The sequence below is a fragment of the Galleria mellonella genome, unplaced genomic scaffold (assembly GCF_026898425.1).
Source record: "Galleria mellonella isolate WM207_F2 unplaced genomic scaffold, CSIRO_AGI_GalMel_v1 utg200, whole genome shotgun sequence".
In the NCBI taxonomy this organism is placed as follows: Eukaryota; Metazoa; Arthropoda; class Insecta; order Lepidoptera; family Pyralidae; genus Galleria; species Galleria mellonella.
The window spans coordinates 2151172-2172301 of record NW_026442034.1 but is presented as its reverse complement, the minus strand read 5'-3'; the positions used below and the strand labels follow the sequence as shown (position 1 = coordinate 2172301).

Here is a 21130-nt window from a genome sequence, read left to right as displayed (position 1 = left end):
TTAAGGGAAATCTACTTCAGCAGTGGACGGGTTGATTAGTTAATAAGGTAATGTAGATATAATATTAATAAAAAAAAAAAGTCAGTTTGTCGTAATGGACGAATACTATATATGCCATTATAGTGTTTATATGGGCGCATCATAAGTATAAAAAAATATGGCACATTTATCACAGATAAATTTACTTAGGTATTAGGTCATAAAATGGAATTTAACCGATGTTTTTGTTACTATTTTATCAATATCTTGCATAAGGTAAGACATTTGTATGAAATAAGTCGATCGCTGAAATCAAATAGGACAAAGTGCAATGCCTATTATAAAGAATTGTCATAGACAATACGGGTATATTTTTACCACTATGAGTTAAGAAAAATAGCAACTGATTGCATATATTTCATCCTTTTTTTACTAATTATATTTGCATAAGAAGAAAGAGGGAAACTATGTAATTTACTGTTTTTATTTTATCATTCCTTCTACGTAATTCCTTGTTCTTTGGTTTTTACTTCTGCAAATGGTTACTTTTCCAATGTTTGAACGTTTTTAAAGTTTACATGTAATCAGGTGTTATCATACAATCACAAAAATGAAATCACAAAAAAAATCTTAACATGTGATTTTATAATTTAATTATATTCTCTATAAAGATTAGTCGCAATTAAATGTCATGAGTCTAATCAAAATGAATGTTCGCTTAATCTGTTTATTTTTAAAGTATTAGATTTAATCTATGTATTATTCATTATTTGTTATTCTTTATCTGTGAAAGAGGTAAAATTAGTTCCTTTGTATGTTATGTATCTTTGTGTTTTTGTTGTACGTAAGGTGACTATTCCTAATCTATGATTGGGGGTAATCTCAATGATCTTTGGAACTAAGGAACAATTTTTTTTTCATTATAAAAGTATTCTTTTTTTTTAATTGACGGTTAGATTTTTAAAGAATATTTTTATAGGATCTAGAGGTTAAGAATTCCACATCGAAGGTGTTGTTCGCGGTAATTTCTAATGTTGCAATTGATTTGCCAATATGTTGTCATCGAAATGTAGGGTGATATAATTATTGCGTATGTATCTACATAGAGATGTATATAGATGGAGCATTACTCCGTTCCTTATCGGGCATACGTCCTACCTAATTGATTACCTAATTCTAGCCAAACGTTTTTATTGATATAAATGGTCTCCGATCTATGTTACTAAGGGGACATTATGTTATGGAATTTTATCAATTAACTACAATAGATATTGTGTATATTATATATATAATTTGTTATATATTTTACATATAAATAAATAATTTATGTTACATTAACAAAACATGTATGTCGTTTAAATAGGTATACAGTCTTATTTATGTAAAATAGTTACATTTAAAATAAGAATTAATTAATACCCAATAAGACGCTAAGCACTTATAGACTATCTTAATAATAGTAAATATTTTATAAATAAATTTTATATCCTTAAATAAAAATTGTTTTCTGAACGTATTTTATATTTTATGTAGTCGCTAGATAGTGATTTACTTTTAATTTATTTTCCATAATATTCAATTGGTTTGAAACTGAAAGTTTTGGACATCAAAAAATACTAATATTATAAAGAGAAAAATTTATTGATTGATTGTTTGTAATGGAAAAACGCAAAACTACTGAATCCATTTTAAAAATTCTTTGACCTTTAGAAAGCTTCATTATCAGGGAATAACATACATTATATTTTTATTTAAAAGTTCTGTCTACCTATGCGAGTCCAGGCCAGATCGCTAGTTGTAATCAAATAAATCTTCTAAAAATCAGGTATATGAATTATTCTTTTATTTATATTAACCATTTAATATATCAGTATTGCATAAATAAATAAAAAAAGTTATAATTAATTGTAGTTTCTAAGACAAAAGTTATAGTTCCAATTTTCTTAAATAAATACTTCATACTTCCTAAATGAAATTAAGTTCCGCTTTCATGTTTGCTAATATGTCACCTTTATCTCCTTATAACTGCTGAATGGGATTAAAGGACAGGTAATTGGGAGAATTGCCTTGAAATTTGAAAGTACGACTTAATCCGTGATACCTACATATAGATAATAAAACTTAAACAACAATTAAGGTCGTATTGGTTTTGTTTCAATATATTTTATCTGTGACAAGTGTCACTATCTTGGCTCTGGTCATTATGGAATCTTCAATCTAACATTGTTATTTACTTATTTCTTTTCGAGAATATTAACAAATTGTAATTTGTTTTATTTAATTGGAGATTCATATAGAATAAAACCATAGGTAACTTTGCAACATTTTTATAAAATTTTATATGCAGTCTCTACGTACATATGTATTAAAATTTTATTATTTATGCATGAATCAGTGTTTCATAATTATAAGTGCACAATGTTAAAGCGAAATCTTTATATGGGCAAGTAATTTGCAAATCGAGAATTATTATCTACACTGAAACCATCATTAATCTTTTAGGCAAGTATGTCAATAATAGCTTAATTTTAAAATATTAATAGATATGTTAATGCCTTGAAATAAAAAAAAAAGAAAATATAAAGGGGTTTATTAGTCTATGGTAGATGAATAAAATAATAGAGAAAACCTTGAAAAAAAAAATTAACTATATTTTTTATGCATCCGAATGGTATTGGCGGCAATTTGCACGCGTTTGGCGGAACGATAAATTGATCGTTGCTTAACTGCAAATAATCGATTAGGCAGTTGATTTTCCTGTAGGTTTTTTTTTTAGAAAAAGGAGAACGTTTATCAGCCTTCTAATTTTATTGTCTGAACCTTAGATGATATAGATAGTTTCTCTAGAAAAGTTTCCCTAAAAACGGATCAACTTTTTTTTCCGTGCTGCAAGAATAGGGTTACCATAATAGGTTAAATTAAAAAAAAAAGCTATACAAAATTGTTCCATATATTCGTTAACTCCATAAAATAATTTAAATACATACAATGCAAAAAGTTGCTCCAAATTGCTCTTAAATTGAATAATAATGTACAATTATTTTTAATTGTAGGAATTATATTTAATCGATTGTCTCACATCGATTAAGGTCAATAACACGAGTGACGTGTAACTGTTAATATATCGATGCTGAAAAAGCAAAATGTATTAAACGCCATTTAACGTTTTGGCATTTGGCATTTTGCCTTACGATAATATATCGCTGTATTTTTGACATGTTTTATGTTTAAAATAGAAAACAATAAAAAAAAATGGAATATAAATCGAAGCAATTTCTGTGGTTGGTCATTTTGTGACTTGGCTAAATTCAGTCAGAAATTGCTCAGATTAAATATAATATTCAATGAGAAAAAAAAGTGTGAATTCATTGATAATATATAATTCAATATTTGTTAAAGTGGCGCTTAATACGTTTTTGCCGTTCCAGCGTCCATATTGCAAACGAGGCAATACGCCGGCGCCATGTGCGCTCGTGTAGACTCGAACTGCAATGCACCTCGGTGCAACATGATCTTTTTAATATCTCGTTAACCATGACCTTTGCTGTCTATAGCTCAATCGCATTTTCGAATTATGTATCTACCTAACTACAATTTGTAATTGCATAATTTTTGTTGGTTTAGGCGTTTCAATGCGTTTGCCCAAGCAGCGAACGAAAAAAAAAACTATTTGAAAGAAAAAATGTTTTTTTTCCTTTGATGACTAATGAGGTTGTATAATCATTTCATTAAAAAGTAATTAGGGAATACTGATGTGTTTCTAAATTTAAATATTTTACAAATATACTTTTAGGACCTACCTATGCAAACGAGGGACAGTGCTCGGGATACTTTTTGTTTTTTCGTCTACGTATGCTATTGAAGCTAAATAAAGGTAATTTTTTATGACACAATATAATGGCATAAAGGCTGATGGAAAGTGGTAACCTTCACCTATAGACATGAACAGCATCGTGGATATCGTTGGATACACTATGGCCCCTCGTGCATTGCCATTCCTGAGAACTAAGGTGTTATACCTCCGTACCCTATAATTTCATTGCCATGTCCCAACATTCAAACTGAAACACACCAATGCAAACACAACTGTTTCACGGTAGAAACACGAATGGGACAGAGGTACCCAAGTAAACGACTTTGGTATAAAACCCCCCCCTCTGGTGAAATGTGAAATGTAGTCAGGAAATAAAGGACATTAAGTATATACTGACCTGTATCCAGGAGAAATGTTGGAAGTTGGTCAAGTACTGCGTCCTGGTGTATGCGAACAGGCCCATCAGGCTCATGCTCGCGTTGAATGTATAGTACAGAGGGAAGAGTACCGTCTGCACGCGCCCGAAGTCGTGCCGAGGGAGTGAGAAGTATAACACTATGCCTGTAAGAAAGAAAGAGATGGGTTAGTGTTTTGTTTGTACCTAAGAACAAGGAATTACATAAGAGGAATGATAAAATAAAAACTGCAAATCATATGGTTGCCTCCTTTCTTTTTATGCAAATATAATTAGTAAAAAGAGGACGAAAGATACACCCTCAGTTGCTATTTTTCTCAATTCGTAGCAGGCTAGTGTATAGAAAATGTTTGATATGTCAAGTATTTGACAATAACAAATTTTACATTACTAGATAATATATACTCGACACAATTTATGTAGAAAGTATGCAAGTAGGTTGCATCTGAATTTGGTAGGGTTATACGGCCGTGTAACATTTTCTATACACTAGCCTGCTATGAATTGACAATTTTATCACTCCTTCTAAGTAAATTCTTATTCTTAGGTTTGTGCGTAATAATTTAGTCTATGGTTTGATTATTATAGTTCCAAGTATTTAGTCTATGTATGGATATTTAGACTTATCTAAAAGAAATATGTTTTGTAATATATAATAATACATTTTTATTTTTTTTATTTAAAATAATTTTTGCAGTCTATTAAATTATTATGATCAAGGATATGTAATCCTATTAAGGATGACTGTAAGACTAGACCAGATTGGACTATGTTATTGCCCTGTGGTTCCGGGATAAAATGGGTTACCCATTTTCTTTCCCGTAGGTGTCGTAAGAGGCGATAAAGGGAATTTAATGATTAAGGGATGGACAACAGCATCTCTCTTATTACCAAACCCTAACTGCAGTTCAAATCTGTTTGCCAAGAGTGGCAACTACTGGTAAGGCCCCTTTATGGGAGAGACCTATGTTCAGCAGTGGACAGTAGACGGCTGAGATGATGATGATGATGATATTATATTTTTATTTTATTATATAATGTTAGCAATGATTCTTTTATAAATAAAGATGTTTCCCAGCATAGGGATTTAATTATTCAATTCAATTTAATTTATTCTATAACATTGTGTCGAATATTATAGGATTTTTATATTTAATTAGATGTTTATGTAAATTAATTTTTATTCTTTATTGTGCACAAAAAGTTATTGTAATGGAAAAACAAACATAATAGTGCCCAAAGGCGAGCTTTCTTCTTCCAGCAAACCTAATATGAGAAAACTGACATTTTCTTAGTACAAGAGTTACAGTCATACATGTGTACCAATCGACTTAAATGTTATAGTTAAAAATAAATAAATAAATATAGATATCAGATTATAAAATAGGATTCATCCATATATGGGTTGTTATTTAATTGAATTCCTTACTGAATGTATAGGAAGTAATGTATGTTGGTGGCTTATGATAAATACTAGGAAGTCGACTCGTTAATATGGTACGTAAAATAATACATTGAACTGATTAGATAAAACATTACATCTGGGTTTACAGAGAGCGCTGTTTTAGAAACGCAAGGTTTTATTATATGTATATGATATGATAGGATGCTTGGTCCTCTCTGTTTACTCCGTAAGGAGTTTAATGTAAATAGATAAATAGATATGTAGTTCATTTTCTCGTTCATTTATTCATTAAAATATTCGAAATTAGTCAAATTATTGTAAACAGTTGTTCCTCTACAGCGTTTTATGTTCAGTATTTATTTACACATCGTTTTGTTATGTGAATCTTTTCACGAAGCTTTAATAGTTTGACGTTTGACGATTTGACATACGGACAGACAAGCAGACGTCCAAATAAAGATAGACAGTGACAGAATTATAATATAATCATAAATTGCTCCTAGCAGTATATATATTATTAGAGTGTAACTATATAAAAAGTAAATTACAATAAAATAATTCTGGCTGTGTTTCAGTTTGAAGAGTGGGATATGACAGTGAATTCACAGGGTACAGAGGAATCACACCTGAGTTCTCAGGAAAAACGCATGGGGGGTATTATAATGGGCGAAACAGTATACTCTGTTATGTCCATAGTACTGCTCATGTCTATAGGCGACGGTTACCACTTTCCATCAGGTGGGCCGTCAGTTTGTTTGCCATACTAAGTTGCATAAAAAAGTCAATCGTGATAGTGTAAGATGACTTTCCGCTAGATGGCGCGTTGAGTTCAAATGTAGAAATGATTAAATGTATATATTTAATCATTATTACAACAGTAATTGAAGAAATTTAATTAAAAATTAAATGCCTATCCATTGCCTGCTTATTTTGTAAGCTTAGTCCTAGATAAGTTTCTAATTTTATTACTGGTCTTCTGCACGTTCAAACACATTTATATCCTATTTCCTATGCAAGGAATATCGATATTTAATAACTTGTATTTACGCGCTGTCAATTCAGTTTCCAATATATTGCATACTGGTAGTGGGATGCATGTAAATTGGCATTAATTTTAAAATTATCATTAAACAAATGGTTTACATAAATTGACTTCATTATTAGAAGCAGATAAGTAAACGATGGTTTGAAATTCTCTTTAGAAGTATTCGAGTATTCATGATTAACCTAGCTATCTAGGTACGACGCTGTATTTCATCATTAAGTCATTATTTCTTTTGAGAATCGTTCTATTATACGTCGACTAGCTGTTAATATGTTTTACAGTTAATATCATTGCCGTCAATTGCATTAATATTTATCATTCTAGATAGATCGAGGTCGTGTAATGATTTGCAGTATATAATACTAATGGTAAACGTTACGTTTACCATTCAATTCAAATCAATGGAAATGTTATGTTTATGTTAAATTCATACCTTTTTTGTACCACTACTACAATTGTATCAATTAATCTTCATGTTGTATTCCTTACAGAGTAGACAAGAGAAAAATAGGGTAAAAAACTCATTTTACAATTAGTATGTTTAAATTAAGATTTCAACAAGAAACGACTATTAAATATAAATATATATAAATATACATCATCTTTACTGGTTCATCATTTCATCATCATTTCAGCCATTACCTGTCCACTGCTGAACATAGGTCTCTCCCATAAACCGCCATAAGGAACGGTCCTGAGCCACCTGCATCCATTGACTCCTTGCAAATGTAATGTGAATTGGACTCTAGTTTCCACGTTAAGCCTCTCATTTGGACCATTGTGCCTGCCAAGCCACTTGCCAAGCGTGGCAACTACTGGCAAAATCTCTTAATAGGAGGAAACCTATATTTAGCAGTGCAGAATTAATGGCTGATATCATCATACGAAAATATAATAATAAATGTAAAAATTGCCTTTAGAATACATATATTCTTTATTGCACTTGTAAGTTACATATAAAATAATATATTTATAAATGTTGTGAGCAAGGGTGGACTTATCTCTGACAGAGATCTCTTCCAGTCAACCCAGTACAGTAAGAAAGCATTTCGTTAGCGGGCAGCTGAAGTGCTACAACTATTAATACATAAACAAATATACAGTTAGATAAAATATTAAAATATATAATAAAATATTACATAAATACATACACTATAAATACATATGATACCTACTTATATAATAAATGTTAAAATAAATGAATATACTACTTACGTTAGAAATTTCGTTTAATGATTTTAAGATTTGACAGTTCAATTAGAAAAATACAAAAAAAAAAATATTATAAATACAAAAAGAATATATGTTTTATATAATATCAAACAAAAAAAAAAAAGACGAGCGGCATTCAATAAAACAAAGTATGAACACGGTGCCGTGAGGTCATCGTAGTTTCGCACGGCGAACGTCACGGGAAGGTCATATCAATGTACGTAATCGAACTGAACCGAATCACATTAGTAGTACCGGTGTCATAACAATTTTATTAGTCACGTTACATTCAATGTGCGAATTACACGAGGCTGTGTTCCTATCTCGGGTACTTTTAAATGGATGATAATGGGGTAGTAACTCCGCATGCGCCATCAGTATACAAAAGCGAAGGACTAGTGAGGGATGTTAAGTGGGGATGAAAGTAAGGCTTTCGGGATAACTATGAGTAGGGACTACGTGGAGGTTGTCCTAACAGGGTATATTTGGGGGAAAGGGATTGTTAGTAATGGAGACTGAGAATTCCATTGCTAGCAATATACCTAACCAAGTCGACTTTCTCGAGGTTCCCCCTAGGAACTATCATGGTTAATTCCTGATGAATTCATCATGATGGGCTAACTGGCCTGTTTTCATTCTTATGTATCACCCTTCACTGGTGCTCCGCCAGCGTATCCCGTTAGCGCAGGCGGGGCTACCATACCATTTTCACCCATCAAAAAAGAAAAAACAGGGTATATTACTAGCAATGGGGTCACTAGTTTTCCGGCTCACAATCCTTTATCCCCTAATTGGGATCTTTTCGATATATTTCTAAAAGAAATATCGATTGACTAAAACACGTGGTATACAAATTTCAAGCTATAGTTTAACTGGTAAAACTTTCCTTTTAAGAGATAAATATACCATTTATTGATTAGCTACGTACTAAATGTCAGCCTTTAACTGTCCACTGCTGTACGTAAGCCTGCCTCTTAGGGGGTATTGCCAGTAGTTGCCACGCTTGGCAGGCTGATTGGCAGCCGCAGTTAGGCTTTGGAGATGTTTTAAAACGAGATGTTGCTGCCTCTCCCTCGCCCTTCCTTAGTTGTAACATCTATACACTTACTATGTTTCTTGTAAATAAATAAATAAATTGGTACTTTGTCAACGCGGATTCATCATGATCATGATTGATTGTTGTATCAGTGTGTGTGTGTTGTTATTAGTTTATTTATTCATATTTATATTACGCACGTGTATTTTAATTATCTGTTTTTATACGTAATCTAATCTGTTATTTGTTTTATGTTGTATCCTTTATTTGGCCAACAGCACTTTACACCCGGAACAAATGATTTTTTTTTACAACACAGGGGGCAAACGAGCGTGCGGCTCACCTGATGGTAAGTGACTACCGCCGCCCATGGTCACCCACAACACCTACGGCATTGCAGGTGTGCTGCCGGCCTTTTAATAAGGAATATGCTCTTTTCTTGAAGGTTATGTGATATGCCGATAGGGTTATTTTTTAAGCACGCTGTGTAATCCATCAATGTAAAATTAATATCAATATATTTCCAACAGATAGTAATACATTTATGGCTGTTTAAGGGGGGGGGGGAGGGATTGTTAGTAATGCAGACTACCAGTCATATTGGTAGCAATATATCCTGTTAGGTCGATCTCCACGTGGTCACCTCTGGTAACCATCGTGTTGAATTCCATGTGTATTAATCACGACGGGCTAACTGACCTGCTTTTTTATTCTCACCTATCATCCCTCACTGGTGCCTACCCAGCACATACCGTTAGCGTGGGCGGGGTTGCCATTCAATTAAATAGCTACATTTTATGTTAAAATATTGAATTTAAATGATTTAGCGGAAATCGATATATTTGTGTTTTTAAAATTAGAATATAAAAAGAATGATTAAAAAAGTCCATAACGAGTACCAGTACCAGTTCCCAGAAATACACATGCCCCAGGCGACTGCTTGGCATGAACGGACGGACGCACAATTAAAATCATATTACGTAATGTGCACGTCCAGTTTTTGTATGAATGTATTCGCCACTTAGTATTTTGGGAATGCTTTCCCAGTATATTTGTGAAGACTGTTGAAATGAATATTCTTCGTATTGCTTAAGTGCTTACTAAGTATAATCAGAGTACTTACTTTTTAATTGAAATTGAGTTACATTATATTAATTTGTTAAATATATATCTATTTTTTTAAAGTGCCACCTACGTATTTATTCTTTAATTCTATCTACCCAAAGGTTGTCTGGAAGAGATTGCTTAGCAATAAAGCCGCCTTTTGTACTACACTACACTTATTGAAAATTGTTCAACAAATCTTGTAATGTTGATGCAGTGAAGTGTTAAATAAATAAATAAATATATACACATAATTCGTAAATACCTAGCTATTCAAGTGCACAATTTTCAAATTCAAGATCCGACTGCATAGATTTCATACAAGCTAGATGTTTGTCAGTAGAATTGACAGTTGGTCATAAAGTAATACAACTCACCAGAGACTAGAGTCATCCAGATCTGTGCACCGAGATGTGTAGCTACCGATCCCACGTAGACAGCCCTCCAGAGCCGTATACTGGCGTTAGGGCTTGGTTTACTCAGCCAGGTCAGCAGCATGAACATTGCCAACGCTACGTGGAATGGTTGTGTTGTTTTTGTGACGACACTGTGGAAGAAAACATAATAATTAATTATATTGTTTCGTAATCAGTTCATTTTCTATAAAATATCTATAGAAAATGAAATACATATGTTCAGAAAGTGAACACGAGCCATAGAAATAAGAGTATGGAGTGATGCGGTCAATTTTAACACATAATAAGAAATATTTACTAATAACACAAAAAAAAATTAAAAAAAAAAAACTAAAAACTGTGGAAATTAATAATGAAATTGCATTTGTAATTGCATGTAGCGATAAAAACATTCTCTTAATATGTCCATCATAAGTAAGTACCAACATCAAGAAAAGAGGCAGTTATGTTGGATTCATAGTATTTTCATCATTTGTTGTATCATAATAACTAGACCTCGCAGAGGCGGCAGTCTCGTGATTAGGAAAAAAATGACATTTTAACGTAACATCGTGTCGGCCGTGACGGCAGTCATAAAAAAACATATCACTGTATCTCTACATGAATGTGTCATGACTTGATCGTTTAATTTTATGACAGAGATATATCTATAGTAATGTTGGTATTACAATTTATTGTTTGAATCATACATTTTGTTACGTTATATTTATTAATTGTCTCGTATAATGCAAATAAAGTATACTGTATTGCTAATAAATGTATACGCATTCAGTCAATAACTTATTTTTGATTTTTGTTTAATCAATCAATTAACAAAATATTCATGAAACATAGTTGGAAATAGATTGTTTAAATACATTTAGCAAGCTCCATATGACCACTCCAAAAGTTGTATAAATAATTAATGAAAGTAAAATAATGCCATTTTGAAATATAGACGTTGATAAAATAAAACCAGCGGGCCTATCATGAAATGAAATTCCGAAATATTGGACTCAATTTCGTGTTTTTGTTTATACCAAAATCGGACCAATAAATGGAGTTTAACATTTCGTTCGTTATACATCCTATCATAAAAGTCCCAAGGAACGATATTTTAACATTTTTAATTTTTCCAAACGACACGTATTATGTAATTTTAACATCAAATTTGTGTTTCGTTTGGCTCCGAAATTTCGAAAAACATTTCATGGTAGACTCTCTGGTTGTCTATAAGAGATTGCTTTTAGCGATAAGGCTGCTTTTTCAATAAAATTTTATTATAACTATAATTAAAATAAAAATATTTTGATCAGCAATATAAATAATATTATATTTAAAGCGACTCAGATTTTTAATTTTTTTTTGTTGTCGAGTGATGAGAAAAAGTATTATTTGGGGCTACTGGATAATTTTAAATTTTGATTCGGTCATACATAATGACCAATTTGACATTTTTTATCACTTTCATACAAAAAAAAAAATAATTAGTAAGTAGTAATCTAGTATTTACAGGTTGAGATTAGTTATCGATCTAAAGTCACAAATCTGTAACTTAATTAAAACTTAGATAGATAAACAAGTCATCGCAAAATGACTTGTTTATATTAAGCTATAAATGTACATTGATACAAGCGGACTTTATTTCGACCTTTGATTAAAATATAATTTGAACATGTCCTTAATCTTCGTATGATAATGTATCGCCTAAAATTGGTTATTGTTACATGATAAGTGATTATCAAGTTAGTAAAATTAATTAAAGTAACTGGTTAAGTTAGTTTAAAATGTTTATCTGATTATTGCACATAAATTTAATAACAAACTTCTAATTCTTGTCTATGATATTTTTTTTATTGTTAGGGAGACAAACGGGCATACGGCCTGATGGAAAGCGGTTACCATCACTCATGAAAACTTGCAACACGAGAGAAGTTGCTTTTGCGTTGCCTACCTTTTAAATGTTTCTAAGCACGTTTTTTGAAATTCCCCATTTTTTTTTTAATGGATGATAATGGAATGATGACCCCGCCTGTGCTATCGGTATACACTAGCGGGGCACCAGTGAGGGATGATTGGTGAAGATGAGCAGGCAGGTCAGTTAGCCCATCGTGACGAATACAACGATAAATTAATTACGACGGTTTCCAGGAGGGAACCGCGTGGAGGTCGACCTGGTATATTGATAGCAATGGGGACTAACCTCCCCATTACCAACTATCCCTTCCCCCCATTCCCCATATTGTAAAGGAAAAACTGAAGACGGGAGCTCATTCCACAATTTAGATGTACGAGGTAGAAATGAATAGTATGCATGGATAGGGGGGAAAGGGATTTTTAGTAATGGAGACTAAGAATTCCATTGCTAGCAATATACCCAACCAGGTCTCCCTCCTCGCGGTTCCTCCTGGAAACTATCATGGTTAATTTCTGATGAATTCATCATGATAAGCTAACTGGCCTGTTTTCATTCTCATCGATCACCCTTCACTGGTGCTCCGCCAGCGTATCCCGTTAGCGCAGGCGGGGTTACCATACCATTTTCACCCATAAAAAAAAGTATGCATGGATAGTAGTGTTATGGCATGTACCCAAGGAATCTTACGTTATTAAACTAGAAAGTGTACGAGACGTCTGTCACGAAAGCACACATTAATTGATAGATTGTAGGCTTCTTCAAACGATTAGATATTCAACAAGTTCGCACGTCCACACGTGTTATTTTTATACACATACCTTATGAGATGTGACGATTACAGATAATCTATCGGGGCGAGTCATTAACCGCTAATACAGTCATCAGGCAGCGGAGGCGCCGCGGTCCAAAGGTAGGTTTTAATAAAAAAAAAAAAACATATCGTAATTATTGCAAATCGAACGAGTACTATCTCACGATAAGAAGTTACAGACGTGCGCCACTCCACGTTCCGTTCGTTAAGCGTTTCTGGAAGCTTTTTTCGTGGTTCCATTGGGTATTTATTTGTAGATTTTTTTTAATGGATGATAATGGAATGGTAGCCCCACCCGCGCTATCGGTATACACCGGCGGGGCACCAGTGAAGGATGATAGGTGAGGATGAAGCAGGTCAGTTAGACCATCGTGACGAATTCAACAAGAATTGTTCACGATGGTTTTCAGGTGGAACCACGTGGAGGTCGACCTAATAAGGCATATTGCTAGCAATGGGCCTGTCAAACTCCATTGCTAACAATCCCTTTCCCCCCTTATTTGTAGATTAGGTGGCGTAGATTTTTTGATATAAATCAAATCAAACAATAATATTTGTACAATTACATGAAGACGTAAGAAAATAATAATAATAATAAAAAAAACATTTATTTATGTCGTAATACATAGGACATACAGATAACAATGGATCGTAAAACGAGATAACTCCTCTATGATCAAACTCATACTAAAAAAAACAACGAATCTCAGACTAATTTTTGACCGTTGCTTTACATGTATAATCGTAACAGTAAACATGTTCAAATTAATCCAAATTATATGGGATTGACAAGCCAGACGAACAAGATTGGAGCGTAAGCTATCGAAATTAGCGTCAATAACTGGTTATTTGTTTAGAATTATTTTGTTTAAATCCTCTACCATTAGTATGGCTATAGTAGTTCGTCTGGCTTGTCAATCCCATATAATTTGGATTAATTTGAACATGTTTACTGTTACGATTATACATGTAAAGCAACGGTCAAAAATTTGTCTGAGATTCGTTGTTTTTTTTAGTATGAGTTTGATCATAGAGGAGTTATCTCGTTTTACGATCCATTGTTATCTGTATGTCCTATGTATTACGAAATAAATAAATGTTTTTTTTATTATTATTATTATTTTCTTACGTTTTCATGTAATTGTACAAATATTATTGTTTGATTTGATTTATGTAAAAAAATCTACGCCACCTAATCTACAAATAAGGGGGGAAAGGGATTGTTAGCAATAGAGTTTGACAGCCCCATTGCTAGCAATATGCCCTATTAGGTCGACCTCCATGTGGTTCCCCCTGGAAACCATCGTGAACAATTCTTGTTGAATTCGTCACGATGGGCTAACTGGCCTGCTTCATCCTCATCTATCAATCTCCACTGGTACCCCGCCAGTGTATACCGATAGCGCGGGTGGGGATACCATTCCATTATCACCCACTAAAAAAAAAAACTTTTGAAATAATAATAAATAATATTTTAAGGTCTTGTTATATAATACTTATTTAAAATGAAATACTTTTTTTTATTTTTGAAAATAGGAATTTTTTCATTAATATCTTCGCTAATAGGGAATAGTATTTCAATATTTATATTTTACTCCTATTTATTTTCGGTGCATGTGTCAACCCTATAGCTACATCATGCATCACCAATTTCATCTCTAGAACATTCGATCATGTCCTGAATTGAGTTTAACAACCCCTTTACGAATTGTACAGTGCATAGACAATACGAAGATGCGTCGCGTTCATCCAATCGCTAATAGTCGAATGGAATATTATTATGTTAATCAATTCATGACTGTAACCCGTCGGGAGTAAAGTTCAGTTTAATATTGTAGAATTGTGTCATTCATACAATGTTGGTTATGTAAACCAAGGTTGATAGGCTACAGTGTTAGCGTGTCGTGACTATATTTATTTAGGATTTTTATTAGGGATGTCATCGTCATCTCAGCCGTTATCTGTCCACTACTGGACATAAGCCTCCCCCATAGACTGCCATAAAGAACGGTCCTGAGTCCACTTGCATTAATGCAATAGATATTATTTATCACTATTAAATAATTAAAGAAGAAAAAATTGTTTAAAAAAATTTAGTTTTTTATAAATAATGAATAATTATCTTGTAATGAATTTACTGGGTACAGAGGAATAACACCTGAGTCCTCAGGAATGGCAACGCATGGGGGGTATCATGGGCGAAACAGTATACTCTGTTATGTCCGTGGTACTGCTCAAGTCTATAGGCGACGGTTACCACTTTCAATCAGATGGGCCGACAGCTTGTTTGCGGTTTTAAGTTGCATAAAAAAAATTGTGTATCGAACAGTTTGTTTGATAGAGATATTTTATAATAAATTTTACGTTATTATGCACATATAAGACACAAAATAAATCTGTGGAAAGATAATTTTGTCGCAATAAGTAGAAGTATTTCAATTATTCTTATCAATATGGTTTCAATGGGTCTTTATTTGATACATTATCTCTATTGAGTGTGGAAATCATACAAATTATTGAATGCATTTCATTGATTAGATAAATTAATTAGTACAGATATACTCAGATGTACACAAAAATAAGGACGGATATTTATATGTATATGTATTATAAAAAGGGAAAAATTATGTCTAGACATTTAGAATGATTTATAAATACTAAAAAAATAACTAGATAGTATATTAATGTCACTCATATGAAAACTAACTCTAAATGCCACTTATATAATTAACTATATTTTTTTTATAAGGTAAGTAAAATGTATTTCTTCTAATATTATGTATTTTAAGACTGTTACTAATGTACGTGTAAGTATATATTTATATCTTATGTATGTACATGTGTACATAAACGATTAAATATGATATAATGAATTATGTATAAACTTAAGTTTCTTTAATATTTTTGTTTGAAAATTGTCACATGTTTGTACACCTTTCTACCCACTGACATTGATGCTCCTTTCCACTTTATGTTTGCTGGTAGAGTACTCTTTTAGAGTTGAGTTCGCCTTTGTACATTCGTGTACATCTGTCATATTTTTTATGTATTATTATTGTGTACAATAAAGTATATATAAAATAAATAAATTATAAACTAATACCTTGTTTTTTGAAAATAAAATGTATATATGTATAAATGTATGTACGTATAGTATTACTGGATATACTTATCGTATACTATTGTATTTTAATCAGTATTTTAGGTATTTTGTTTTCAAATTATAATGGGAAAAAGAGTACGAAAACTTGCAATGAATTATTTATTACCTTTGAGAACAATGCACGTTTATAATGAATGCATGCTGTCGTGGTATTGCCAGAATTCATTCTACGATATATGAGCATCCAGTGTCTGTTAGACACCAGATATTCAGAAAGATATAATACAGTTTTCGACTTACAAATGTATTTAATTTTACTGTAATTAAGAGTGAATTTTGATTGTACAAATGTAGATATATTAGGATAAATTTATTTGCAATTATAAACGTATGACAGACGTATACTTATGTCGAAGTTATTGCTTAATTGTAATAACAAAACTTTGATAAAAATGAGTTTTTTTTTTTTTCATTTAAGAGTTCCCTCTTATCGGTGCAACTAATTCATGCATCTTCCTCCAGCCAGCTCTATCCCAGGCCATATCCTTGATCTCCCTATACGACATGACACCTAGTGTTTCCTTTATCTGTCCCATGTAGTTATTCCTCGGTCTTTCTCTTCCACTTTTGCGCTCTATTTTTCCTTCTACAATGCTCTTAAAAAAATCGTCATGTCGTATAAGGTGGCCCAGCATTTTGCCTCTTCTATTCTCTATTATTTTAATTAATGTTCTTTTCTCGTTCGCTCTTGATAAAATGAGTAAAAAGATAGAATTTATCAAATTTACACGTATAGTGCGGTTTTAAAGGAATTTTTTCCCACGAACGTTCAGGCTGTGAAGTGAGATCCCTATCGATGTTTTTCTTAGAGACTATAGTATGGGGTTTTTCCAAAAGGGTATATTAAGGTTTCTTCAGGGTCGGCAACGCGCACGTAACAACCCTAGTGTTGCAGGCGTCCATAAGCTACAGTGACCATTTACCAGCAGACGAATATGATTGTTTGCCACCTTCGTGGTATAAAAAAAATATATGTTTGGATAATTTAAAAATTGGTACTTGTCTCGTGCTAGAAGTATACATGTAAAATATAGTCGACGTAGAAACTACAATAGAGGTCGCCACTTCCATACAAGTAATCAAATTAATAAAATAAAAAGTAAATCGAGTAGTGCGTAATGACGTCTGAGGTTTATTGAATAAATAAAGACAAACACTTTAAATGAATGGTTATATATTAAACTATTAAAATCCCATTAAGTCTACTCCTAAGTCGATTACAATACCGTAAAACCATAAAATTAATTGCTAGACGGTAGTTAGCCGGCTGAATCTTATAAAGTGGATTGATCTAGCTGTTTCTTGTCGTTTCCGCTATAATCTAGATTCCTAGACTGACTTCAGTATAAATCTGTCTATTTGCAATTTATGTTCAAAATTAACCTACGTTTAACATCTCGTTATACCCTGGTGGTGCAAAGTAATAATAGTTAATATATGTACATATTAAATAAACTGATATATAATGTATCTAGATTATTTATCTCCATCATATATTATATCTGAGGGCGGAATCAGAAGTAAATGAAACCAGCCACTAGTTATGAAAATAGATGCAATGTTTATACAGATGAGACTCTTTTATCTCTGACTAGCGTATAATGTAGATAAATATATTTTAATAAATGGGTTAAAGCTGAAAATCAGTGTTTTGTTCCTTGAACAATGTTACACGCTGAGCTTCCACCTTTTTGTATTGCTGCAGATCACACATAATAATACAATTTTATAAATCTTATGTTGTTTTATGTATTATCTATTCTGATGTACATGTTGTGTGTGATTAGTAATAAACAAATAAACGATATATCTATCTATCTATCTATCTAATAGTAGGGCTGCCAGCAACTCTTTTTTATTATATAACATTGTTAAATAATACTTGTCGTGTGGTCCCGGCATAGAATGGGCCACCTCTTCCTTTCTCGTGGGTATCGTAAGATAATTAAGGAAGGACGAGGGATGGGTAGCAGCGTCCTTCTTAAAACATCTCCAAAGTCTAACTACGGTTGCAAATGTGCCTGTCAAGCGTGGCAACTACTGGCAAAAACCTCAAGGGGGAGGCTTATCTTCAGCAGTGGACAGTTAAAGGCTGATATGGTGATGATAATGATTGTTGAATATACATATGTTTATATCATTATCATAATACACAATACACACAATTGTGGGTAAGGGATTGTTAGTAATGGAGACTAAGAATCCCATTGCTAGCAATATACCCAACCACGTCGACCTCCTCGCGGTTCTCCCTGGAAACTATCATGATTAATGCCTGCTGAATTTATCATGATGGGCTGACTGGCCTGTTTTCATCCTCATTGGTCGCCCTTCACTGGTGCCCCGCCAGCGTGTCCCGTTAGCGCAGGCGGGGTTACCATTCCATTTCATCCAATAAAAAAAAAATACACACATTTGACACAAAATATACAAATAAAATAAAAATTTGATATGATATTTGCTATTTATTATTTTTATTGTAATTAGAATTAATATTGTTATTGTAAAATCAGAAATTATCTAAAATGTATCTATTTAAATAAGACTATACATTTTGTATGCCTTTAAAACAATCTGGCTAAATATGTGCTTTTATAACAGTTAATTTTAAACTTTCGCGTTGTTTACATATCTTTTTTTTTATACAACTTAGAATGGCAAACAAGTTGACGGCCCACCTGATTGAAGGTGGTAACCGTCGCCTATAGACATTAGCAGTACCATGGACATAACAGAGTATACAGTTTCGCCCATGATACCTCCCATACGTTGCCATTCCTGAGGACTCAGGTGTTATTCCTCTGTACCTAGTAAATTCACGCCATATCCCACCCTTCAAACCGAAACACAGCCATGCAAACATAACTGCTTCACGGTTGAAACAGAGGTGCCCAAGCAATCGGCTTTTGTACAAAGTCTCCCTCTGGGAATATATTTTAAATACACAATTATTTTATCGCATTAAGACCCGATTGTGTATTAAAAATATTTGTAACACTCGTTAAGATTTATTACAACCATATGTAAATATAATTGTTATTATTATATACATATATGCACATACGAACAATTAATTGAATGCGTAAAAGATAGAACTTGATTTACGCGACGCAATTTTCTAATGATACTGTACTATCTAAGTCTACTGGGGTTATTGAAGTTTTCAATATTGTTATAAATATTCAATGTTGACAGTTGATCACGTGCGTTTACTATATTTACAATATGTACCTAATGATATTTACAATGAGTCGGCTGTGAGTCTTGTGACTTTTACATCATGATTGCCCACTCGATTATTTTTGAGAGCTACATCTATTAATACTACCGTGACGGAATTACACTGGTCGATGTTTTATTTAGTTTATCCTTCTATATAGATGGATAGATACTCTTTATTATTTCCTCCAAAAGATAACAATTGTAAACTTATTATAGATATAAACAATTACAAGAAATAATCACAATGAGAAAACAATGGGCGACCTTATCGCTAAAAGCGGTCTCTTTCAGGCAACCTTTGGATGGAGAGGAGTAATTATAAACAGTTTGATCGGAGGCACAATAAAAATTTTAGTAAGTAGTTATGACACTTCCGTCAATTCACTAATAATGTAGCGTCCATTGCATTACAAAAAAATGTTACACTGAGAAAACAATGGGCGACCTTATCTCTAAGAGCGATCTCTTCCAGGCAACCTTTGGATGGAGAGAAGTAATTATAAACAATTTGATCGGAGGCACGATGAAAATTTTAGTAAGTAATTATGACACTTCCGTCAATTCACTAAAAATGTAGCGTCCGTCGCATTACAAGAAAATGTTACACTGAGAAAACAATGGGCGACCTTATCGATAAGAGCGATCTCTTCCAGGCAACCTTTGGATGGAGAGGGGTAATTATAAACAGTTAAACTAGAGGCACTAAACTGTTCGTTTTTTAAATACATATAGATATACATATGTATACGTACAATAAAGTGAATATATAAATGTACATTTTAAGTTACTCAGTTTAGTTATATCATTAATTGATTAGCTACGTACTAAACATCAGCGTTTAACTGTCCACTGCTGAACATAAGCCTCCCCCTTGGGGGGTTTTGCTAGAAGCTATCACGCTTGGCAGGGGGATGGCAACTGTAGTTAGGCTTTGGAGATGTTTTAAGAGGGACACTGCTGCCTATCTCTCCCCCTCGCTTAGTCGACTCTTACGACACTTATGGGAAAGGAAGGGGTGACCTATTCTATGCCGAGGACCACACGGCCATACTGGTATTCATTTAAATATATGTATGTTTTGTAATAAAAGCTATATATAAATTTGGTTACAACATACAAGGAATGAGCAAGACCTATAGAGACAAGACAGAGACAGGCAAGTCTTGATTGTGGCAGAATGTCAAAAATTTATAAACACTGAGTCATCAGCTAAAGTTAAGTTACTTTCATTTCTAATTAGTTCGGAGTTGACACAAATTATATGACACTTAAATTATGATTATATCATCAGAAATTTTATAATTAATAATTTATATTGTGAAATATTTTCATCAATAATTGTTTTTCTTATTTTTATTTTTGTAAACAATTAATATTATAAACATAAACAGGAAAACAAAGTTTTCGCTCGGGACTTTTAGTTTTCCTGTTTTATTAATTGAATATAGTTTATTTGATAAATAAAATCATAAATTTAAATGTCTTGACACTGACTTTTTTATTACAATGATGTACATACAAAATGTTTTGATTTTTTTATTTTAACTGTAATCTCTGCTGCTATTACGAGTATTCTTGAGACACTTTCTAAACTGTAATATAATTGCTGTG

The 21130-nt window shown here is 32.6% G+C and overlaps 1 protein-coding gene across 1 annotated transcript in view; it reads right to left on the bottom strand.

The window, feature by feature from the left end:
• LOC113516449 (transmembrane protein 205) overlaps positions 1-21130 on the bottom strand; it is a 50486-nt gene that overhangs the window by 8891 nt on the left and 20465 nt on the right. The window contains exons 2-3 of the mRNA XM_052894264.1: positions 10388-10557; positions 4191-4354 (exon numbers count right to left, since the gene is read on the bottom strand). Of these exons, the coding sequence (XP_052750224.1) occupies positions 4191-4354; positions 10388-10557 (334 nt within the window). The remainder of the gene's footprint in view (positions 1-4190; positions 4355-10387; positions 10558-21130) is intronic.